Source organism: Gnatocerus cornutus, chromosome 9, assembly GCF_029298725.1.
Source record: "Gnatocerus cornutus isolate USDA-ARS CGAHR chromosome 9, icGnaCorn1.1, whole genome shotgun sequence".
NCBI lineage: Eukaryota > Metazoa > Arthropoda > Insecta > Coleoptera > Tenebrionidae > Gnatocerus > Gnatocerus cornutus.
The window spans coordinates 12,680,589-12,706,406 of NC_142241.1; the positions used below are offsets into that span (position 1 = coordinate 12,680,589).

General features: G+C 34.7%; 2 protein-coding genes and 1 non-coding gene across 10 annotated transcripts in view; 2 read left to right on the forward strand and 1 right to left on the reverse strand.

Moving 5' to 3' along the window:
- Positions 1-211: 211 nt before the first annotated feature.
- Positions 212-9,434, forward strand: st (ATP-binding cassette transporter scarlet). Its single transcript, XM_088046473.1, has 14 exons — positions 212-291; positions 587-752; positions 917-965; positions 1,025-1,074; positions 1,124-1,431; positions 1,477-1,715; positions 1,765-1,957; positions 2,021-2,046; positions 2,097-2,202; positions 4,780-5,007; positions 5,873-6,008; positions 6,330-6,435; positions 9,108-9,208; positions 9,259-9,434. The coding sequence occupies exons 1-14, from the start codon at positions 214-216 to the stop codon at positions 9,432-9,434; spliced, it is 1,962 nt and encodes a 653-aa protein (XP_087902599.1). The 5' UTR covers positions 212-213.
- On the reverse strand, positions 5,202-5,275 carry TRNAN-GUU (transfer RNA asparagine (anticodon GUU)). Its single transcript has one exon. It is a non-coding gene; the product is annotated as a tRNA-Asn (tRNA).
- Positions 9,435-10,125: 691 nt separating the features above from the next.
- Positions 10,126-25,818, forward strand: part of Camta (Calmodulin-binding transcription activator) — a 157,132-nt gene continuing 141,439 nt past the window's right edge. For all 8 annotated transcript variants that reach the window (XM_088046461.1, XM_088046464.1, XM_088046466.1 and 5 more), the window contains exon 1: positions 10,126-10,216. The gene's annotated coding sequence lies outside the window, so the exon portion shown is untranslated. The remainder of the gene's footprint in view (positions 10,217-25,818) is intronic.

A 25,818-nucleotide genomic window follows, 5' to 3' on the forward strand; every position in this document is an offset into this window, starting at 1 on the left:
AAATCTAGATCGATCGCTGAAAAAAACTTCAGGTGGTAGGGGAACGAAGAGTATAACATTACATAGGGTTCTTGCAGACTTACTATTCCCACACTTTGAACAAATAAGTGTTTCACTCTATTTGTTTCGGTAAACATTTACACATGCTTTATTTTTATCAATTTAAAGCAGAAGTAGTTAATTTCGAGCTGCTTGTATAATTAGTGGCTTGAAATGCCTTCAGACGAAGAGGGTACACCATTATTTCCTTTGAATGGTAATGGGAGAAACTCGCCCAATTATGGAACAAATGTGAGTAACGAAATTTTCATTATCACGTATCAACATACGAAATTAATTTTATTTACTCCTGAGATTCTGAGATATGTAAATATTTGTCTAATTGTGTTGCTGATGTTTAATTACCAGCGCCAGTTTGAGCACTAAACTAAATTACCGCGCTGTGATTTAGAAATTAATTATTATTGTTAGATAATTGCTCGTGCAATATTTAATAACTGCTGCAACGGTTATTGTTGTAATCATCGCGTTTAAATTTCATCGATTCTTCTCGTAATTAGAGAAATTTACGAGGTTTTTGGAACAGGAAAGTTCTGGAATATTCGGAGAAAGTGATAACTTCCCTAAAGCTAGGACTTACACTGACTGGTCACCCTCTGAAGAAGGGGTGACTTTAGCCTGGAGGGATGTTTCCGTCTACGTTAAAACTAAGAGAAATGGAGGAATTGTATGCAGGAGAATAATTAACGGGGGTAAGTTCGAAACAAATTACACAACAAAAAGATTAATTTGTACTTTTTCAATTTGTCTAAAGTTCACGGTCACGAAAGTCAGATTAAAATCAACACAGAATTAATTTGAACTTTTATTGTGAACGGAATTAATTCTTAAATTTTCGCACCATTTTATGTTTTAGTAACCGGTGTCGTAAAAGCAGGAAGTTTAGTAGCTTTAATGGGGGCAAGGTAAAATTTTAATATTTTCATCTTCTTTCCGCAACATTTAAAAATTAACTTCTTTTTAGTGGCGCTGGTAAAAGCACCTTAATGTCGACTTTAGCCTACAGGAACACAGGTAATTAACTTCTTGTCAAAAACTCGCATTTCAATGTTTTATGTCAAAGGTGGAGCAGACGTGGATGGCGATATTTTGATAAATGGTCGTCCTCTCGGAAACTATATGAAATATTTAAGCGGGTTCATGCATCAGGAAGACATTTTCATCGGTTCGCTGACTGTTTTGGAACACATGAACATAATGGCACGTTTAAAGCTCGATCGAAACACAACGCAAACAGAGCGTAATTCTAAAATTTATCAGTTCCTCAAAAGCCTCGGTCTCTTAAAATGCCTTAACACTAAAATCGGGCAGAATGGAGACACGAAGGTCCTTTCAGGAGGGGAGAAAAAGCGCCTCTCCTTTGCGACAGAAGTAAAACTGTTACCATCTAACCAGCGAAATAAATGTTAGTTTTAGCTTCTTACTGATCCGCCGATTTTATTCTGCGATGAGCCCACAACGGGTTTGGATTCGTTCTCAGCTCAAAAAATCGTATCGATGATGAATTTGATGGCCGCCGGAGGGAAAACAATTCTTTGCACTATACACCAACCCTCATCTGATATATTCTCAATGTTTAGTCAATTGATTCTTATGGCTGAAGGCCGCATCGCTTTCATGGGGAGCGCCGCTTCCGCTTTGGAGTTTTTCGAAAAGTGTGTGTAATGATTTTTTATGATCCTACTTGACACTGAATATTTTCAGAGTAGGTTATAAGTGCCCCACTGCATACAATCCCGCAGACTTTTTCATTAAAACTTTGGCAACCACTCCAGGATATGAGGAAAATAGTAAACAATCTATAAAGAGAATATGTGATCAGTTTGCTGTGAGTGATTATAACAGAGAAGTTGACGTTGTTGTACAATATGAATTTCACATGGGAAGAGCTGTTGAGGTAATAATGCGGCTTTTGTTTGTTTTCGTGTAAACAGACTTAATTTGTTTTGTGTTTATGTAGAGCAACTTCAAGCTTAGGACGAATTTGTGAGTAAACTGACTCGATTAAAAATGGTAAATCATGATGATGTTTGTAGGAAGAAGATTTTTTTCTGGCAGAAGTTGTACTTGTTGAGTTGTAGGTGGATGCTCAATGTTTGGAGGAATCCGAGCTTGCAAACTTATAAAATTCTTCAACGATTCGTAAGTTGGGTGGATTTGGGGTTGAATTTGCACTTTGCCGTGAAATGTTTGTTATACGACGTATTTAAATGTTGGCTTTCTAGCGTACATAAATATTTCTAATTTCTATTTTTTTACTCTAATTTGGGAGGTTAATTTAAGAAAAAAAAATTAAATTTGGTGTGGTGAAAATGTAACAATAACTAATTTATGCGAATTCAGTTCTATAAAGACACAAAAAGGATAGGAAGAAAGTCTAGAAAATCTACGGAAAATTTTACAGAATTTAAATAGAATATAGAAATAATCTATAAAGAATTATGCGAATTTGCAAAAGTCTGAGGGATTAAAAGTGAATTTAGAAAAAAACGAGAAAGAATCTAAGGAAAATATCAAAAGAATTGATGGAAAGTCTACAGAATCTGAATAAAATGACGATTGGCTTTCAAAAAAAATCTACAATTTGTATCTTTTGATCTGCAATTTTGCAATTTGGTGGAGTTAATACAAGACTCAAAAATAATAACTTCCCCAAATTTCATAGCAGTAGCACTATGATTACCAAAATTACGAATTTTAATGAAAGATGTCGGAAATTTTTGCTTGGGCTCTAAAATAAAAAATTCTAAAATTCGTGTTTATTGTTCTAAAATTTTGCAATTTAGTGGAGTTAATACAAGGCAAAGAAATGGTATTCCCCGAAATTTCATAGCCATAGCACTAAAATTACCAAAATTACGAATTTTAGTGGAAGATAACGAAAATTTTTGCTTGGTTCTTAAAAGAAAAATTTCTAAAATTTGTGTCTTTTACTCTACATTTCTTCAATTTAGTGGAGTCAATACAAGATTAAAAAATAGTAATTTTTCCAAATTTTATAGGTGTAGCATTAAAATTACCAAAATTACGAATTTTAGTGAAGGACTGCAGAAATTTTTGCTTGGTCTCTAAAAGAAAAATTTCTAAAATTTGTGTTTTTTGCTCTACAATTTTGCAACTTAGAGGAGTTAAATAACATTAAAAAAATTGTAATTTTCCCAAATTTCATAGCGATAGCACTAAAGTTACCAAAATTACAAATTTTAGTGGAGGATATCAAAAATTTTTGCTTGATTCCTAAAAGAAAAATTTCTAAAATTTGTGTTTTTTACTCTACATTTTTGCAAGTTCGTGGAGTCAATATAAAACTCAAAAATAGTAATTTTTTTAAATTTCATAGCTGTAGCACTAAAATTACCAAAATTACGAATTTTAGTAATGGACTGCAAACATTTTTGCTTGGTCTCTAAAAGAAAAATTTCTAAAATTTGTTTTTTTACTCTACATTTCTTCAATTTAGTGGAGTCAATACAAAATAAAAAAATTGTAATTTTTCCAAATTTTATAGGTGCAGCATTAAAATTACCAAAATTACGAGTTTTTGTGAAGGACTGCAGAAATTTTTGCTTGGTCTCTAAAAGAAAAATTTATAAAATTTCTGTTTTTTACTCTACATTTTTGCAATTTCAATACAAAACTCAAAAATATGTATTTTCCTAAATTTCATAGTTGTAGCACTAAAATTACCGAAATTACGAATTTTAGTGGAGGATTTCAGAAGTTTTTGCTTGGTCCACAACAAAAATTTTTTTAAAATTTGTGTCTTCTGCTCTACAATTTTGCAATTTGGTGGAGTTAATACAAAACTTAGAAATAGTAACTTCCCCAAATTACATAGCTGTAGCACTATGATTACCAAAATTACAAATTTTAATAAAAAATGTCGGAATTTTTTGCTTGGTCTCCAAAATAAAAAATTTTAAAATTCGTGTTTTTTGTTCTAAAATTTTGCAATTTGGTGGAGTTAATACAAGGCAAAAAAATGGTAATTCCCCGAAATTTCATAGCCATAGCACTAAAATTACCAAAATTACGACTTTTAGTGGAGGATTTCAGAAATTTTTGCTTGGTTTACAACAATTTTTTTTTTAAAATGTGTCTACAATTTTGCAATTTGGTGGAGTTACTACACGACTCAAATATAGTAACTTTGACCATGAAATGTTTCAAAAGCTTAAAAGACGGTTCGGCAGAGGGTGCCACCCGGCGCATCCACCATTTTTAGCAAATTTTACTAGATTTGCTTTTATTGAACAAAACACAAACTTCCCCGAATTTCATCGCGATAGCACAAAAATTACCAAAATTACGAATTTTAGTGGAGGACGTCGGAAATTTTTGCTCGGTCTACAAAGAAAAAAATTCTAAAAATAGTGTCTTTGGCCAGTTTTGCAGTTTGGTGGAGTCAATATACGACAAACAAGTAGTAATTTTTCCAAATTTTATAGCTGTAGCGCTTAAATTACCAAAATTACAAATTTTAATATTAAGATGATGGAAATTTTGCAGGGCCTCCAAAAGAAAAATTTATAAAATTTGTGTTTTTTGTTTTTAAATGTTGCAATGTAATGAAGTTAATACACAACAAGAAACTAGTGATTTTCTAAAATTTCATAAGTAAATTATTAGTTTATTGTCGAGCGTCTTATGGTGGACTTTATTCTCCAACTAAAAAAGCCATTTTAAATTTAGTGCACCAAATTTCCACAAAATTTCCAGGCAATCGCAGTGATGGTAGGTTTGTGCTACCTAGGAACCGATCTCACGAGCCAAACCGGCATCCAAAACGTCCAAGGAGCAATTTTCCTCATAGTCACCGAAAACACCTTCACCCCCATGTACTCCATTTTAAGCGAATTTCCCGAAAACTACTCTTTATTTTTACGAGAGTACAAATCAGGATTATACTCAACACCGATGTACTACGTGTCACGGATAATCTCATTGGTAAGAAAACGTTTAATTTCCCAAAAAAATTTCAATATCACGGCTTGATTTTATTATTCAAATCATATCAGGCATGCAAGGGGTGAATGATGGTACCGCTAAGCGCAATATCATCGCCGTTAACCTATTTGGAGATATGAAATTAATAATGCTATTGATTTTATTTCCCGTTAAAAAAAGAAAGAAAAAGAGAGCGCCCCCGGGTGGGCTCGAACCACCAACCTTTCGGTTAACAGCCGAACGCGCTAGCCAATTGCGCCACGGAGGCGATAATCTCTATTTCTTTGTCGACACTGTTACAGACATCTCCAATTCCGTAATTTTTACGAGTTTTAATTAAGCTGGAAATTACATTAGGACTGATTTAATTGGAGCCAATAACTGCGTTATGACAACAATATAATGCGATAACGGACTGTATTATTATCAGTCGTGAATATTTTACGTTTAGTGTGTTTAAAATTACCTCTCTGATAAAGTTTCGAGATTAATTCTTTTTTCTGTAACTGAAGTAACTAAAGTTTATGATTTTCCGCCGTTCTGGCCGCGCTTTCTTTATTTTCGAACCAAGTTAGTGAGTTGAAGCTTTATTGGAGTTGATGTTACGTGAAACTAAGCTTACCAACTTTAAAAAAGCGCGAAACAAGAATTTCCACTATTTTTTTACTTAATTATTATTAGCGATCGTGAATCGAATTCAATTAGATTCCCTAGCTCTCTTCTCACTGATCAAATATTTGCATGAATCAATCAACAAATGTCATTAACTAATTATTTAAAAACCCAAATGCGAATTATATTCAATTGCAGTCGAATATGTTTCATCATAAATTGATTTTCTGTCTGTACGTCCTCACAATTTCAGCTGCCTGGTTTAATAATCGAGCCTATTTTGTTCGTGATAACAGTCTATTGGCTCTCAGGACTACGAGCAACTACTTATGCCTTTTTAATGACAACTTTAACAGGAATTCTTACCTTGAACGCTGCTGCTGCGTGTGGTAAGGAATATTACATTAAAATATTAGCTACTTGGAAGGTAATAATTTCGTCGAGTTAAATTACACACTTGTCGAAATTTGTATCATAATTCTTTTTCATATACCGTTAAAATTAATAATAAGTATTACGTAGTTTGATATAATTTATCTCCACTCTTTAAAATGGCCTAATTTTATCGGCGAACCTATTATTAGTTCCAAACTCATTTTATGGATTATTCTAAATGCGTCATTAGTAGAGGTTTGGTTCTATTGATTTTATAGATTAGTACACTAGGATAGCGAACTAGATTAGAAATGCAATAATAATGGTAATTTCAGGGGTCTTTTTTTCTAATGCCTTCGATTCGGTGCCACAGGCGATGGTTTACATGGTTTCTTTCGATTATGTGGTCTTGGTCACGTCTGGAGTTTTTATAAAATTAAGGTGAGGTGATAATTGGTAGCTTTCTTCAGAATTCAGTTACAAAACCAAAAAGTGGAATTTTGATTTTTTTTTCGAAATTTGGCACATTTAAGAAGTAGCTACAGTTGGGGTAATTGAATAGTTGCATTCAATTGTTTTATAGTTAGAACGGGTTTTGTACTTCAAAAGGGCATCAAATGACTGTGACGTATCCAAATACGCCAACTTTATTCATATTTAACACTAGTTCTAGTTTTTTAAGCAATACTTTAGAAAATTTTACATTGATTTAATAATAAATATAAATTTTCTTTATAAACAGGCGGAATTTTCAGATATATAAACAGGCAGAATTTTCAATTTTCGTCAACAAATAACTGAGTTATGGTCGTTTGAATTTTTGGGTTGTCGCCAGAGGGCCAAATTTTTGAAGGTTTGAAACAAATCGTGCTCGATATCTCGGAAACTATTTGAGATATTGAGATGCGGTTTGCGGCATTCTTTTTCTCGGCTTATTTTACGTTTGAAAATGTTCTCAAAAGCCCAAAGTTTGATAGTCGATTTTTCACGAAAAAAAATTCTGACTCAAACGATGAAAATTTTTCATTTTTTTTATTTTTAGCCATGGCTTGTAAACTATTTGTCCGATCGATCTCAAATTTGGCCACTAGATAGATTTTGACTTTCTCTTTCGACTGTTGTATAATTCAAAGCTGTTAAACGTCGTTTTCATTTTGAAAACATTGATTGAAAATCACCCTAAAATGACGTTTTCAAAACAGTTTTTGGCCAATGCCTCGTTTATTTATTAAGCAAACTCAACAAATTTGGTTTTCATTTTACGCAGAATTTCACGCTGAATCCAAAAATATGATAATTTTTTAAAATTTGTCAATAAATAACCGAGTTATGGCCGTTTGAAATTTTGGGTTGTCGCCAGAAGGTCAAATTTTCGAAGGTTCGAAACAATTCATGCTCGATATCTCGGAAACTATTCCAGATATTGGAATGCGGTTTGCGGCATCGTTTTTCTCGCGACTTTTTACATAAGAAATCGTTTTTAGATTTTCCAATAGTCGAAAGTTGCAAATTTTCGCAAAAATTCATGACCAAAACTATGGCCAAACTTCTCATATCGATTTCTCGCTTATGTTTTAGAGTAAACTTGAGTTATTATACATCAGTGTACGCAGAATTTCCCGCAGATTCCAAATCCGGGATTTAAATTCAGATCCGACTACAAATAACTGAGTTATGGCTGATCAAAGTTTCGGATAGTTGATTTTCATTTTTTCTCATTTTTCTCAATTTTCAAAGTTAAATATCTCGGAAACTATTAGAGATATTGAGATGCGGTTTGCGCCATCGTTTTTCTCGGCTCATTTTACGTTAGAAAAAGTGCTTAAAAGCCCAAAATTCGATAGTCGATTTTTCGCGAAAAAAAATTGCGACTCAAACGATGAAAATTTTTCATTTTTTTTAATTTTTGGCCATAACTCGCAAACTATTTGTCCTGTGGATCTCAAATTCGGCCAATAGATAGATTTTAAGCTCCTCTTTCGACTAATGTATAATTCAATGCTATTAAACGTCATTTTCATTTTGAAAACATTGATTGAAAATCACCATAAAATGATGTTTTCAAAACAGTTTTTGGCCAATACCTCGTTTATTCATTAAGCAAACTCAACAAATTTGGGTCTCATTTTACGCAGAATTTCACGCTGAATCCAAAAATATGATAATTTTTTAGAATTTGTCAATAAATAACCGAGTTATGGCCGTTTGAAATTTTGGGTTGTCGCCAGAGGGTCAAATTTTCGAAGGTTCGAAACAATTCATGCTCGATATCTCGGAAACTATTCCAGATATTGGAATGCGGTTTGCGGCATCGTTTTTCTCGCAATTTTTTACATAAGAAATCGTTTTTAGATTTTTCAATAGTCGAAATTTGCAAATTTTCGCGAAAATTCATGATTAAAACTATACCAAATTTCTCATATCGATATCTCGCTTATTTTTTAGAGTAAACTTGAGTTATTATACATCAGTGTACGTAGAATTTTACGCAGATTTCAAATCTGGGATTTAAATTCTGATCCGACAACAAATAACTGAGTTATGGCCGATCAAAGTTTTGGATAGTTGATTTTCATTTTTCATAGAATCATAAATAATTTTAAATTTAAGCAGGAAAAGTACGTAGTCAAAAATAGGATTTTTTACTATGACTCTGAAAATACTAAAATTACAGGTTATTATAAAATATATGAAAATTTTTGGTTTATTCTAAAGTGTATCTTTTTAGCTTTTTTAATTTTTAACTTGAAACATTAAAAGTAGCAGTCAACAAAAATCATTTCATATTAAAAAAAAAAAATATATTGTAAGAAGAAAACCGCAGTCATAATTGCCAAAGTTGCAACCCGTTAGACTCGAAACAGACCACCTTGCCCAATTACGTCACAACTGGTTCCTTGACCGGATTTCACTAGTGAAAGTGGTCCAGTTCTCACGCTTTTTACAAGGGTCGCTTAACTGATTCAAAACAGGAAGTGGGACAAGTGAGAACCGGTAATGCGACTTCTTTAACAGGAGCAAGATTCTGACACGTGCCAATTATACGAGGGGAGCCATAAATGAAACAATCAAAAATACAAAGACGTTGATTTAAACATTTTTTATTGTTTTAGTACTCTTCCTCAAGTTTTCGGTTGGCTGAAGAATTTTTCCTGGTGTATGTATGCAACGGAATCCATTTCGGTGGTGCAGTGGAATGGAATAAATAATATCAGTGAGTCGCTTCTTCTTCCAAATTTGTGAAAATTATTTATATTTTTTCAGCTTGCGACGTTTCCGATCAGGATATCCCTTGCCTAACTACAGGCTCTCAAGTTTTAGAAAAATACAGTTTTTCTGCGGACAACTTGTTACGTGATTTATGGAGCATGGTGGTTTTGTGTATCGTTTTTCACATTTTAGGTTTTCTTTGCCTGTGGCTGAAAACGAGAAAAAAGTGATTTTAACAAGCGCCACAGGAAATGATTTTTCATTTTAATTAGAAACCTTTATGTGTTATATAATTACACGTTTTGTACGGAAAAAGCGAATAAAAAGTGGTAAAAATAACCCCAATGTTAATCGTGTCAAAAAGCTCAAAAGCTCGAGCTGACCTCTGTTTAAAAATAGTGTACTAGGGGCTACAAGCGGATCAATGCTGCCCAAAGTAAAAGGGTTCCGGGTCTCCTCAAGATTTCCAGCTTAACAGATTATTGAAACAAACTCGCGATGTCAATAAAGATAAAAACAAATGGTGCCTCTTTAACGTTAATCAAGCCATCATCTGTCAATGTCAAATTCCGAAACAAATAAAAGACGATCGAAGCGGTAGTGCGACCAGCTGACGCACGTATGTAATCGAGCAAAAATCAACTCAAAGTCATTCTCGCCGCTTCTAATCAACTTCTATTAAATTGATCCGGGGAAATGGACGTGGAAGTCAGGAAATTCAGTCATTTTTAAAATTAAAAATCTACCTTTGAACGCGCCGGTCCTGCTGCGCGCGCACGCGCTCAGTCCGAACTGTCATGGAGCTCGTTTGACAGCACACAGTGTTTGTGTTTAAAAATATCGCGAAATTCCGAGATTTAATGATAACATGCACATCGAGTCGCCAAAAACAGGTGTGTAAGTGTTGTGTCCAACGTTTTCGGGAAGATTTCTGTCAAAACATCGCCCACTTCACTCACCAAACTGAAAACAATCAACTGACCCCCTGAAATAGATTTACACCTGTGTTCTGGTAAGTGAGGATTTTTTTTGACTTTTTTCGGACTTTTGAGGGAGGACGGGCCGACTTGATCCCGGGTCGTAAAATATTACTTCCGGCGGAAGTGTCGGCAAAACCGCGCGGTAACCTAATTGTCCCCGAATCGGGGGCGACTTTTTCACTGGGGTAACGATTTTTCCTATTGACATCGATCCCGGAAGGGTTACACGGGAATTTCGGGATAAGAGGAACAGGAAGCGCGTTTTCCTTAAAGGGGAACATTAAAAAACCACTCCCACTTTTATGTTTTCCCTGTCAAGGCGCTCTGGGAGAATTGTACCCCTTATCGAATTTATTACGGGCTGCTGAAATTTATCTCGATTCAATGAGAAATTTATCTCATTCATTGTTTTGTAATTGCGCTATAATCTCCTCCTTCAAGTGAGATAATTCATAATTGATTACACCCCTAATTGCAAAATTCCACCGTTGAAAATATCGACGCTCAAAACATAATTCTCGAACTGGGTTTCCTCAACAATATCCAGGAAAAAGGAGATAATATCCGCGGTGGAAGTGACAAGAGGAGCACTTTTTTGTGCGGTTTTTTGTTGGCGTGCTCTAGATTCGCAACGCGGTGTCGAAAATGAAGTATTAAGCATTTCCTATCGTGTTTACATGTGAATAAATATTTCCACTTGCTTGGTTGGGAAAAAAATCCAATATAGATTAATTGTGGAAACCTTAATACATATCATTAAAAAAATAATAATACGGTGCGGGATTTTTCACTCTCACTTTTAGACGAATCTACCAAAAGAAATAGAAAACAAGGTCGTATGATTTATTAGACGTTCTGAAAACGGAATACGAATGTAATTTGTTCGAAAATGAAACAAGTCCAACTGATCCATCAAAAGTCGTGAAAGTTCTGGGGATTTTTGTGGGCGATGTGTTATTGGCAATTTTAGTTATGCGATACTTGGAACTTATATGGATTGGTGCTGTAAATTTTAAAAATTTTGGTTATTTTTTTAAAGGTTCTGGTTAGTTAGTGAGAAGAAATTCACCTTTAAGTTAATTGGTCAATTTTCTTCAAATTATCTTAGCTAATTATGGCCATCTGGTTGACCAATTATCACCATAAGGAGTCGTTGGATGTATTTCTTCAACAGCATGCTTGGATTCAATAACTGTTTCTGTTTTGTGCGAGGGGAATTTTAATTTTATTTAGCCAATCTTTCTCAGTTTATATTTACAGGTTTTTTCGCAAAGAGACAGCAATCGGTGGACTTCTTTACTGTCTTTCTCCAATTCTCCCTTTTCTCCCATGTCCGCCAAAACTGCTTCCCTTCAGTTCATTGTAGGTTTGCCTCCACCTCGTTTTTCTTTCGAATTCCTCCACTCTACTTTAGCACGAAATGGACGGCTTGTCGTATAGAGAACTGTGCTGCCTTTAATAATTTTTCTTTCAGGGTGATGAAAAAGGGCGCCCATGTTACCTACTATGTTCTTTCCTGAGCCCAAATTGAAAACTAAAAAGAAATTTGTGCTTTGTTAACTAAGATAGAAGCTCCCTTTTATAAACTAAACTTTTTATAACAATTTCATTGTTTTAGACATCACATTTTTTAGAGTTAATGATATTCTGTATCAAAAAATGAACAAAAAGTGGTTTAAACCAAGTTGCTTAAACTTTTAAAAGTACTGTTTCTTGCCCGAGTAGAAAATTTTTCAAAGTATCTGCTCGAATTATCAGATATTTTCGTCATCAATGTCTTTGTTCTCGTCTTCATTAATCAAGAAAAAATTGTTTTAACAACAACAAATTTGGTGGCTTCAGCGGTAAAATTGCCAAAGTTACAAAATTAAAAGTAAAATTTTGTGTTTTGGTTTCGTATGAAAACTGAAAAATTTTAAATTTCTTCCTATTCGTTCTTAAATTCTGTACTTTGACACATTTAATAAACGCCTTTAGAGCAATAAGTGTACCAAATTTCGTTGCTTCAGCGGTAAAATTGCCAAAGTTGCAAAATTAAAAATGAAATTTTGTGTTTTTTTTGGTGAGAAAACTGAACTGTGTTTCGGTTATATTTTTTGATTCTCAGAATTTTACTTTTTGCTTTGTTAATCTGCAATCTTCAGTTTAAAGTTGTACCTAATTTAATCCATACTGTATAGATTTTTTAATTTTTGAACGATCTCAGTCATGAGCTTGCAAGGCTTGCTCGCTCCACTTGGAAGTTTATTCTGTGTTTACAGTCCATTTCTTTATTGAGTTGTGCCGTAATCTAATTCCTACGGTTGAGGGCACGGAATCTTGGGCAGTCATTTTAATTTTTTTTATTACAATTCTTCTTGACCTACAGGTTTGTCCAAACTGCGCTTTTTTCTCTCTTCTTTCTTAAAAAGTATAATTTGCTGTTTCTCAGTAGTTGGTCAAGTTGGTAGTTGATAATCTGCATCTGTTTATTATCGTGAATATGATAATTTGTTTTTGAGAGGCCACCAAATCCAATAATGGAAATTGCACACTTACCGTCTAATACTCTCATTGTCCTGCTATGAACACCAATAAATTATTTCAAAGCTATAAATATTTTATATACCCCCATTACTTTTTAAGTACCTAAAATAACATTATATTTTGTTTTGATGGTTTAAATATCTCCATGTTGATGTCGTGCATACTCAAATAATACTCAATAAAATGTTTTATGTTATCATTCCTCTTTGTAATTCACACAAATAGGGGTACCGAATCGAAAAGTCCTTTTCATTTTTAATAAATACTCAAATTGGAACTTCACTAGATTAACTAAATTTTTTACTGACAGCATTAAACTTGTCGATTGATTCCAATTCAGGCGTGATGTAATTATGGTTTATATTGTACCTATCAATTATTATCATACCAGATAATGTTTGTATTCGTCATATTATGCGTCTGTTTGTATTTTTATTTATTCAGACTAAACAGTAAATAGTTGTTTTATGACCGCAATACTTTTATGGTTGGTTATATAAAGTTTTTGGTGTATTATAGCGCAATTTTCCGGTGAAAATAAAGTGAAATTAGCACCAATGTCTCAAGGTTGGTACTATTTACGTTTTCTTGTACTATTTGTTATCTTATCAAAATTACTAAGAATACATTTAAAACTCGAAATGTACATTTTCGTACCACAAAACTTGAAAAAATTAAAGCGCGAGCAATAAATTTTCGTTGTCAATGTCACAATGGAAGACTTGCCATTGTGTGGAAGGATGATATTGTTCAACAAAATTTATAGCGAGCTACTATAACTCATAAAAATAAGAATAATACGAAGAGTTCTTAAAAGGTTTGAATTTTCATTTTTAATTTCAGTTAGTGCTTTTTTTGCAATATTGTACTAACATATTTGCTGTGAAGAACACATCTCTATTGCTGCTTGGTAAATTCTATGTCGTGTTGTGTCGACGTCAGTTAACTGTCATATTTGACATTGATTGATAACTCAACCCTAGCATCAAATCTAAATTCATTGGCGACATAACACTTGTTAAGTGAAAGTAATTCTTCGGTTTAATTGACCTAACTTTGACTCATATAATTATTACAGTGTGATGGAGAAACAGTGTGATTTTTACCTAAACTTCTGTCACTGGTCGCGAATAATAAATTACAGCGCCAATTAGACCGTTGACAGATGTTAACTTTATTGTCGCTAAGGAGCAAAGTCGTTTCAATTTACTGTTAAATTCGTCATTACCTCCATCATTAATTTCTTTGGCATTGACAGTCGACTTATTTATTCAAAGTGGATTTTATTCGCATTTGATAGTCGCTCCTCTTTAAATTTTTAGTCTGTTAGTTTTTGTCGGAGGGCAGGCTAAAGTTTCTTAGGCTAGTTGAAAGGTGTGAAATTAATTATGAAATCACCAACAGGCGTCGACGGTTGGAAACTCAAAAGCAATTAGCTTTTCGCCCTTGTATTCACAAGCACGCTAAATATCGTCGAGTACAAAATGCAAACGATTCTTTATTGGTGAACCGCTGGGGGTGTGCGAGCTTTCCATCAATTAACCCAAAAAGAAGAGAAGCTATTTTTGTTTTCCAATTATTCTTGGAAAGGGCGAACGAAAGAATTTAGGCCATCATCCATTTCAACGGTCTTCTTTTTCCGCCTCTTGTAAATTGCAAACTTATCAGATTTTCTGAACAGTGTTTCGTTTAACCCTCTAAATTTAAGCGTCTTAACGCTGTTAATCATTAATCAATATTTATTTCGTACCAACCGGAGGACCCGAACAGGAGTTAGTTTCTCTTCCTCTGCCTCTACGCATTCTTATTTACCTCCCGCAAGTAAATTCGCTTATATCAACAACAATTTGCTTCAACTTTATCCTAGTTTTTTTTCGTTTTACGCGACAATATTTATCGTTGGGGAGGCTCTATTTCAGGATTTTTTCGGGATTTTCAAACTATAATTTTATTAATAGAATTCGAGCTCTGTTGACCGTCGCGACTGCTTTTGTTTAGAGGAAAAAGAAGTAGAAATTTTTTGGTTTTGTCTGGAGTAGTGTGTCAACAAAAGTCGCGTGTTTCTTTATTTTCACCCCGATTAAATCCATAGTAACTAGATAGGTTTGTAATACAACACGTTTGACATTTTTTGCTCTTTTTCTTTCGTCGCGTTCTGGCAATTCAGAATCGTGTTTTTCTGTTACCTTTGTTCAGCCGTCTCTTATTAGCAAATATTTGTCCAAATACTGTTAATGTCAAGTATTGATTTACCCACCTGCTGTAATTAAAGTGGAACCGGAAAATCCCCCGGAGTTAATTAATGCCGAGTCGACGGACGTTTTTATTAATTAAAACCTTCTAATATGCAATTTTTTCGTGATCTTCAAAGTTAATTAATGCAAAGCGCCTAAATTTATGATAAATTACACTACCAGATTTCTGGCCGTTGTTTTATTGTGAAGATTAATCGTCCGGGCTTGACGATTTTTAATTATAACCATAAAACTCGCGAATGGACGAGAATTTGATTAGCGCAAATGAGACACGCCGGATTTTACGATTACACTTTTTTATTTTGTTATGACACTGGTGTTAGCACACATTCTTCAACTTGATTCTAATTTCGGATTACTGAGAATAGACGGTGTGGTATTTAAAAGTGAGTAAATAGCGTAGGTGCTTTGCTTTTATTGTTCTCATTAAATTAATTAGAATTTTCCTCGGATTCCAGACTGCGGTGAAAATTCACTGGGATTCATAATTTTCATATGCAAGCAGCAAACACATGAAAGTAATCTGTTAACACTTTAGGTGGAGTTATTTTATTTACGTATTTATGAGGTGGTTGCGCTGGTTCAATGTCTGTGGGATTTACTTAGGAAATTATAAAACCAACGCTATTAATATGCCAAACGTAATACCTTCATTTGACGGCAGGAATTTTCGACTTTTCTTTCACGTTTTCCAGATAAACTAACACTCCAGATAAGCTAGTTTTTAGCACTAGTTCAAATAATTATGCATACTTGGTTGTGTATTTCCCGACAAGTAAATTACAAGTTCAAAGTTAAAAGCACGCTTTCCGTTTTTCTTGCAAGTCCAACCAACTCTTGCATTCATTAGCGATACTTTTATTACGCAGAACTTGAATGTTTGCAAATATGTTACGTGTTTTCCCTGATAATACTGCGTCCTTGAATGCAAACAACCTTGACGGATGCCTCGGAATTTTGCTCGAATTTGTGACTATTAGGGCTGAAGATCTCATTGCGCGTAGAGATTGCGTGGTGAAAATTTGAATTCGAGACTTAAACAGGATGAAAAGCACGCACAAAGTCGATACAGCTCTAATAAAATATTTATAAGGACCCATGTAAATTGCCGTTATGAAATATTCAATAAACAGGCTATTAGAGTTCAAGACTTGTATCGCATCAGTGGTAATACTCGCCATGATATTGTGTACTTTCGACAAATAAGTTGGTGCTATTGATCTAATTCAAAAAAAGCACATTCATGTTGATAGGAGACATGCATTGGGTCGGTTTTACATGTTGGTGAAGTTTGTCGATTCCAGGGGTAATTTTGAGGTCGTCTGGGTAAACTATTGACATTGCTTTTCATTGTTGCTTAATTAGATTGTTCTGTTGACACTGTTTCGTGGTATTAGCTCTTATAAAGTGACGTTGAATTTGCATGATTCTAAAAATAGGGCTTTTAGTTTTTGTTTAAAGTCGTGACGTGAAAACTTTCCCTATACTCTCCGTTATCATCCTAATCTCTTTGTCTGAAGTTTAAAATTCTTAAATCACCTGTCGTCCAAAGTAAAACTCTTCTCTGTCACCAACAGTCGACCTTGTTATAAAATGGGGCCCGATTTTTTCGGATATTCCTTTTCAATTCTCCTTCATTAAACATAGAAAACAACACGGAATCCCTTCTATGTCCTGCCATAAAAACCACTTGTCTCTCCTTGAATTCTGGAGAAGACTACACAAACTGAGCTCTCGTAATTTAGCCGGCGGCAGTACTTAATAATAGCTCATAATTCTCTTTCAGACTCCATTTCATCGGCCCGAATACCTACCACCCATTCCCTTTCATCAAAAAAGCATGTCGGTTCCAATTCAATATTTTTAACAAAGCCAGAGGCATTTCCGTCGTCGATCTTCCGGGATATACGCCTTTGCTGATGGTGCGCTTTGTACGTAACCGGTTGCATCTCGATAAGCATCGATCTTGGATCATTCTTTTCGGTCTCGGCGGAGTCGAGAAGTTTGATGGAGAAATCAAGATGTAAATGGAATCATATGTGCGTAACTAATCTATAAATTGAAACGCGTTCGTGCGTTTGGCTATCGATGGTTTCCTATTCCAGAATGCTATCGGCCGTCACGCGACGTTTTAGTCGTCTATCAAAGTCACACGGCGCCCACAGAACGACGTCACACCTCATCGCCTCGGCGCTTGCTGCTCCTCTTCAATCACGGGATGCAATTAGAGAAAGCGAAACATGACGATAAACACATTGACCGGAGGCTTGAGAGATCAACCCGAATTCCACCCGGCGCATCCACCATTTTTAACACTGTCGAATCATTTCATTTCTCTTGTCAGTTATTTTAATAATAGCTAATTATTTGAGAAGGATATTAACTAATCAACATTTAACATTTATTTATTTCGATAAATAGATTTTAATGTCTTCGTTTTCTTTTTGAATAAATTTCAGGTGATTTGCTGCCGCGTGATCGGTATTTATTTTTATTGATTAATTACAGAAAAAATAACTAATTTGTAAATGCGTGTTGGTTGAGCGCAAACAAAAACCGATCAACGTCAATATTTTCCTAGGCTTTCTACGATAATTAATCCGCGTTCTTGTAAATGTATCAAACACTGTGTTTTTGTGTTTGATTTGAGCACGAGGGTATCAAACGAAGTTTGGCCTTTGATGTGGGGACAGGGAAGCATAACCGGATTAAAGGTCTTAAAATGCATCTCGATGTGGCTTTGTAAAGTCGTAAGTGTTTGCTTCCAACCCATATATCTTGTTTCCGTCGCCTCGAGATACCTATTCATCACAGGTGAGTGTGTTCGAAAGGCGAAATTTTTTTCGAAGCCGATTCGCGGATGACTCGTTAAACTTTGCACCTGTTATTCGGTTTTTATCGATTGCCGACAAGCTGAAAACAAATCGCTTTTGTATATGCTTCCGTCTGCGTTTGGAATTTATCGTTTAGGTGGAGCAACGCAATATTCCCTAACCGAATTCATTCTGTCGAGGATGTTGTTCGTTTCGTTTTTTTTCCTTATTAACCGCGGCCCAGATACGAGAAAAATCGCTTCTGCCAAGATTAGTTATTCAATCTTCATTATACAAATTCCGGCAACGTTATCGTCATTTCTCCTTTGTCTTTGTCTCGGGTCGGGCTCCCGACATTTCCGAGACCCCAGACCGCAGTTACCGAGAGAAGTTTTCTTATAAAACTCGTGACGGCGAGGCTAGCGCGTGAGTAATTCTTGTGCGTGGGGAAGGAACGGGATTACCATCCGGAGCAGATGACGTCGTGACGCCACAGACCAGCGTCGATAATGAGGGGATTGATGGCAGTAAGCCTTTAGAAATTATCTCGGTATAACCATACACAATCACGGATCAACCGACTGACTTGCTAAACCTATGGACATCTATACTGATTATTCGCGCTTTCTGATCATCAATTCATACGGGATAATAACGTTAAATCATTTAACGATAATCACAGTTTGGAGCGTTATGGAATGTTGGTCAGATAGAAGGATCATCTTAGATTCAACGGATTTAGTTCATAATATTCGGATTTATCACAAAATCTACACATTTATCCTTCCTTTCTGGAATGAGCGAGCTGATTTGTTACTTGTTTGACAGCTGCTGTTCAAATTCCGGGATAAATTTAGGGCGATGGAACGTTGAGATTTGATTAATTTAAAAATTTGTTTATTCCTCCAATTTAAGGCAGATGAAGTTGAATTAGGTAAAAAAAAACGCAGAATCTTTAAGAATTTTTGAAAAATGAAACATACTAATATCTGGAAAGAAACCATGTGAAGACAAGATATTATAAAAGTGGGTACATTTTTTGTTTTTTCCATTAAATAATAAATAAACAAAGTCCAATGAAAAAATTACGCATCCAATGAATTGATTCTTTCTTGAGCATAACATAAATAGTAATTAGTAATTGGATAGATTTGTAATCAAATTAACAGTTTTTAACATCAAGCCAATCAATGTACAGTTACGATCGCGTTGGTTATTTGGATGCTTTTTTTGTTATAAAAATTAGTTTGATACGAACCATTGAATCCGATTTCTCCATTTTTTATGACGACAGGATGGATCTTTTCTTTGTTTTTAATAAATACTTAATTAGCACGATTACATTACACTACACATTTTAAACCGTGATAATTTTGGGTTTTTCCAACAATAAAAATTTGTATCTTTTGCTTTGTAATTTTTAATATTGGCAAAGTAGTTAAATTGAAGTTTAAAAGAAGTGGTATCGCCAAAGCATTAATACTGTAGAAATTACAAATTAAAAAAGGGAGATTTTTATAAAGGGAGATTTTTATTGTCTCTAAAAAGAAAATTTTCAAAATTTGTACCTGTTGTTCTATAATTCTGAAATTTGGCACACTTAATAAGAAGGTTCTAAGGAAAAACGTTCCCAAATGTCATCGTCAGTGCATGAAAATTCTAGAAGTTACAAATTTTAATAAAAAAATTTAAATTTTTTATTTGCTCTAAAAAGAAAATTCCCAAAATTTGTATCTTTTGCTCTATAATTTTAAAATTTGGCACTCTTAATGGGAAAGTTATAAGGAATAACATTTCCAAATGTCATCGCTAGAGCATAAAAATTGTAGAAGATACAAATTTTAATAAAAAAAATAAAATTTTTGGTTTGCTTTAAAACTCGGTGTTTTAATATGTAACTATTACGATACTTGATGGATTATTAATTAACAATTTTTCCATTGCGTATTGAAAAATTTCCATTACGACACACATATCGTAAATATCTATTTTATTATTACTTAGAATTCTCCAAGCAACTTATTGTTGAACGAAATTATTCTCCTATCAATGCTGAAATATTTGCAATTGAACTTTTGGAAACTTCCAATAATGCAAACAGGCAATGTTCCATTTATTATTCCAAACGAGGTCTCGTTCTTACTTATCTTCTAGTTATAGCACAATTTTTAATATCAGTGACTGAAAACGATAAACCATTGATTTGTAGCTAACCCGCGAAAAAAGTTAAATATATTTCTTGATAAGCAGATTAGCACTGATCTGTTTTTGTTACCTCGCCGTCGTATATCAAATTGAAAAATTGATGACCGTTGTTGAGTGCCCCGCTGTAGTGTGAAAATTACATTATTTTTTTTCGAAACTAGCTAGTGCTTCTAAGTGGTAGTGATGGAACCGAGACCGTGTAAAATCGTTGAGGACCTGAGAGCTGATTGCGATTTGCGCTGCAACTTTGAAGTAGAATAATTCCATCGCAAGATTGCATAAGCAGATTCATTTCAATTCGCCCACGTCCGCAAGAGATTAGTTCGGAATAAGAAGAAATTCTTGAAGCGGCTTTGTAAACAACTCGTATTTTTTCTTCAGTCTTGAGCCTTCAGATTTGGCGGCTTATTACCATCGCTTAACTAGTTACTAACGTTAGTGTTTATTGAGTGAACCCATCGCAATACTGTGGATGTCACGATAACAAGACATAATCATCGGGGCTGATTAATAGTGTTGCATTATGCGACCTCTGTGGGGTAGGGAAATACATCTTCGTGCTAAATGATTAATTAATGTATTACACTCTGCCTTAAACCGTCCCTGTAGACTTCCCGTCTGTCAGACATTTGTGAACAAGAAACTGTTGCCAGCCTGGTCTTAATTACTGATGTTTTTTTTCTGTGGTGGTAAATTGCCGAATTACCCCCCATTTCGTGTGGCGGTTGCTATTGTAAATCATTTATAGTTTATGGGACAAATATTACTCCGTGCATTATGTATATCAATATGTTTACCAGTAAAACCAACTGAAATATTTGATGTAGCATGTAGGTAGCGATCTATGCGTGTAACAATAGGAATTGACAAGCTCCATTATTTGCACTGTTATATATACCGGTTCATAATTTATAATATGCAAAACGCATATTGTTCGAAACGACGAGGTACACAGCGACAAACTCCCTCTGAAAATTTAATCCTGATTCATTGCTGTAATTCCGCGCGAACTTTCCGATGCATAAATACAACAGCTTTTTGTCTTCGACACTTGGAATCAGGAGCTTCATTTTCCCTACTTAAGAGAGGATATTTCAAGACTTGATTCAAAGAACTGCCTCTTTTATAATTCAAAAGTATTACGCCTTTCTTCCAAAGACGGATCCATTAATGAAGTAGCTGACTCCCGTCGCCGATTGATTTTCGTTTCGAGCGATAATTTCCAAGGAAAAAGCCCGATTTGCTCGGTTGCCTTCGGAGGGATGTGTATAAGTGTGGAGCAATTTTCAATCGATGAAGGAAAAGCCGTTCGGGCAACGAATTCCGGTTTATGTCCGGGTGCTGCCAGTAATTCACCAAAATCTGTTTACCGATATAAGGGAAACTATAAAACTCCACGTTCCGACAAGAAAAAAACCCACGCCACAACCCACGGAATTAACTCATTTCTCTTGTCAGTGTAAACAGAGGGAAGTTGCTCTATTAGTTCGCTTAAGGAGATTCGCGTGCTACCGAAATTATTTGCAAGATTACTGAAAACGACCGCGGAATTAAAACGAAGTTAACCGGTGTTTTCTGGAGATACAACGATCCTGGCGCCTCCACCATTTTTTCACTGCTCTAGTGACCTAAAACAGTGCCTCTTGAGTCGAGTAAAAATCTTAAACGGTGACTATTTTGCGGGAAACCGAACGTTCCGGCACAGCAGGATTTATCATTATTAACTTTTAAGAAAATTATTGGTTGAAGCTTGCTGGCGAAATAATTTGGAACAAAAGTTATAATATAATTTATAATTTTAAAATTTGGCATACTTAATGGGAAGATTCTAAGGAATAAATTTCCCAAATGTCATCGCCAGAGCGTAAAAATTGTAGAAGTTACAAATTTTAATAAAAAAAAATTTTTTTTTGGTTGGATCTAAAAAGAAAATTTCCAAAATCTGTATCTTTTGCTCTAGAATTCTGAAATTTGGCACACTTAATGGGAAGGTTCTAAGGAATAAAGTTCCCAAATATCATCGCCTGAGCGTAAAAATGTAGAAGTTACAAATTTTAGTGAAAAAAACAAATTTTTAGTTGGCTCTAAAAAGAAAATTTCCAAAATTTGTGTCTTTTGCTCTCGAATTTTGAATTTTTGCACATTTAAACGAATAAAGGTCCTAAATGTCATTGCTAGAACATGAAAATTGTAGAAGTTACCATTTTTAATAAAAAAATTCAAATTTTTGGTTGGCTTTAAAAAGAGAATTCGTAAAATGTGTGTTTTTTGCTCCACAACTTTGAAATTTGGCACACTTCATGGTAAAGCTCTAAAGAAAAACTCTCCTAAATGTCATTACCAGAGCATGAAAATTGTAGAAATTACAAATTTAAAAAAATAATATATTTTTTGGTTGGCTTTAAAAAGAAAATTTCCAAAATGTATTTCTTTTGCTTTAAAATTTTGAAATTGGGCACACTTAATGGAAAGTTTTTCAGGAATAAAATTTCCAAATGTCATCGCCTGAAATTTGTAGAAATTACAAATTTAAAAAAAAATAATTGTAGATTCTAAAATGAAAATTAATCTTCAAAATATGCTTTTTGCTTTAGAATTTTGAAATTTGCCACATTTAATGGGAAGGTTCTAAGGAATAAAGTTTCCAAATGTCATCACCAAAGCATAAAAATTGTTGAAGTATACAAATTTTAATAAATAAAATAAAAATATCTGGTTGGCTCTAAAAAGAAAATTTGTAAAATTCGTACCTGTTGCTCTATAATTTTGAAATTTGGCACACTTAGTAAGAAGGTTCCAAAGAATAACGTTCCCAATTGTCATCGCCAGCGCATTAAAATTGTAGAAGTTACAAATTTTAAGAAAAAAAGTTTTAATTTTTGATTAGCTTTAATAAGAAAATTTGTAAAATATGTACCTTTTGCTCTATAATTTTGAAAGTTGGCACCCGTAATGGTAAGGTTTTAAGGAATAAAGTTCTCAAATGTTATTAATTAAATTAATTAAAAGGAAGTTAACCGGTGTTTTCTGGGGATACAACTATGCATCTTGGCGCCTCCACCATTTTTTTATTTTCCCTGCTTTAGAGGCCCTAAAACAATGCCTCTCAAGTAAAACGGATTCTGTGTGAAAATCTTAAACGCTGAGTATTTTGCGGGAAACCGAACGTTCCGGCACAGCAGGATTTATCGTTATTAACTTTTAAGAAAATTATTGGCTGAAGCTTGCCGGCGAAATAATTTGGAACAAAAGTGTGTACGTGTTGTGTTTTCGAGGGAAATAATGTGGAAGCCGATATTGAAACAATAAAAGACTGTGTGTGTGCAGTAGGAGGAAATGTATTTTCGGAGTTGGAAAGTTGGGGTACGGCCACGACTACACAACGTAGCAGTTGTCGGAATACCAAGGGACACTACTCTATTGATTCTCAACGAACTAAAACGTCTCTTGTTTACCAATTGGATGAAACAAAGTTGTGCTCTCGCGTCGCAAATAGAAAAACACCACATCGAATATTTGCCTCAAATCTTTTCGTCAGTTGACGAAATCATCCGAAGATTTTACTCTTTTATTTGCGTCTTTACTTTTTTATGGTAATGTCGGTATTAAAAAATGTTATTTCGTAATTTTATTGGGTCGTCATAACGTTCAGAAAATAGAAATTTTTATGGAAAAATATGCAAACATGGTTATTTAAACATTCTTTTATTATATCAATACGACAGTACAGGGGCAGGTGTTCTTTACATTATTACCCTTCGTAGACGTCGAACGAATTAAAGGGGTGATTCACATTTTTACTTTTTGCTTCGTTTCCGGTTTTATATCTGCATTGAAACAGGAAACATGTTGCTATAACTTTTCAACCGGGACAGTCTTAAGCCACTGGAGACTCAAAACGAGACATGAAGGTAAACCAAGAGCTATTTTCTTAGTAATATTGTAAAAAGCTATATTTTTTCATACTTTGAAAGACATTCCACCTGAATAGCCACCATATTGAAATTCTTCTATTATGTAATCCGAACAGAGCTTGTAATTTATTCAAAGCGGTCTATTCAGCACGAAACAAAACGAGCTATTTGCACCAATTATTTTTAATAATAGTGTGTTCACGTTATTATATCCCGTGGAAAGCGATTTTCAGTACACTTGTTATTTTAACTCCTCGCATGTTTGACTCACCTGTATATTTAGTCAACAAGTTTTCTTTACCACATTGCATTATTTATAACTGTCCCACATTTGTTTGGCATGTTGTAGATTAAATTGTCAATGGCATCTTCAGGAATTTCATTCCGGATACCGTCAAGTGTTTGATGTTTGAAATAGTTGCTCTCGTATTTTATTTTGTGTTGTCTTGAAAATATTTGGGGCGTTTATTTCCGGCGACTGGGAAACAAGGAAGACAGGTGATTGGAATAATGTAATCTAAATATCTTGTTGAAAGTGTGATTAGATTATTATTGGTTCCCATAAATATAGATCCAATAGACGTCTTTTCATTCTGGCGAATCTCTTCTGCCAATCCGGCACAATGGCTTTCTTAATCACTTGAAGGAGCTTCACTCAAAACCTAATTGCCTTCCATTTGAAGGAGATAATGTATTGGCAGAGCATAAAACCTGTTAAACTTTAGTTGGGGTAAAGTTGGGAGTTTCTGACTGGAACCGAAAATAGGCACGAGTTAATTGATTATAAAATAACCTCTTACAGAGTGAATAATTTTAAAATATAGACCGCTCTCATGCTTCATGTTACGAATAGATAAATAAGCGGAAAATCTATCCTCCATTTGTCTGTGTCTCGCTAAAGATATTGGATAAGCAAAATATTGTAAATGGAGGATTATTTTTCCAACATTGTCGAATTGTATCGCTGTGAGAAATGTATTTTTAGCGAGCGAATCGTAAATTGTTTACTTCCACAACATGACAATATGAACATCATAACATTCTGCAATGAAATAAAAATCGCTTACACTTACTAAATAAAGCCTTCCGTCATCTGCTCGACCTCGTCAAGTCTGTATCTCGATACTCTTGTAACGGCTTACGAGGACTATAATTTGGTCATCTGTCAAAGGGATGTTCTTCAATCCCTTCACATGATGGATGTTTTCGCAACAGTTTTATTCGGGGTAAAGACCTCGATTCCACCGTTTTGAGAACCCTCGTATCCAAGAAGGTCTCTGGGGATGTTGATCCATTTCTGGCTTCAGAAGGTTTTTGCATCGATTAACTATACCGAGAGGAACCCAATCGTCTATATTTCCGGCGTCGGGTTAAACGTGGGGTGACAATTCACCTCTCTGTGATCGGTAACCGGCTAAGGGCGGCGCTCACTCGCCCATTTGTCACAGCTAACTCAACTTAGCATATCAGCAGCACTGCCGCCGCCGCCGCCGCCTCTCAATTTGCCGTCAGACCAGCGCCGCCGACGAATTTCAATTTTCAATTCCGACCTTTTAACAGCCCCTCGCACCATAAAACCCCGATGACCCAGTTTGTCTGTTTGTTTTGTTAACGGTTTTTTAGGGTGATTGGTTCCAAATACAAAACGCAAAAAAGGAAGCGATCTGATATGCACGTTTAAAAGGGTTACATAATAAGGCCCTGACAATCACCGGCGTGATTTTTTAAAAATACGCGCTAAATTTAGTCAAAACAAGGGGAGGTGCTCTTAATATTTGAGGCTGTAATTTTTGCTCGGGAATCGAAAATACACTTTGCCTATCCATCATTAATTAGTTGTTGTTTGCAAACAAAACAGAATCGATTCTGTGTCATTAATTATTGAAATCCGCAATATTCTGGCTGGAAGTAAATGGAAGGG

What these genes read in the sequence shown, in the direction of transcription:
- st (XM_088046473.1), top strand. Translation starts at nt 214, where the DNA reads ATGCCTTCAGACGAAGAGGGTACACCATTATTTCCTTTGAATGGTAAT. An exon ending in GGAGTTTTTATAAAATTAAG is followed by an intron (nt 6,436 to 9,107) that starts GTGAGGTGATAA and finishes TTATTGTTTTAG; the next exon opens with TACTCTTCCTCAAGTTTTCG. An exon ending in GAATGGAATAAATAATATCA is followed by an intron (nt 9,209 to 9,258) that starts GTGAGTCGCTTC and finishes ATATTTTTTCAG; the next exon opens with CTTGCGACGTTTCCGATCAG.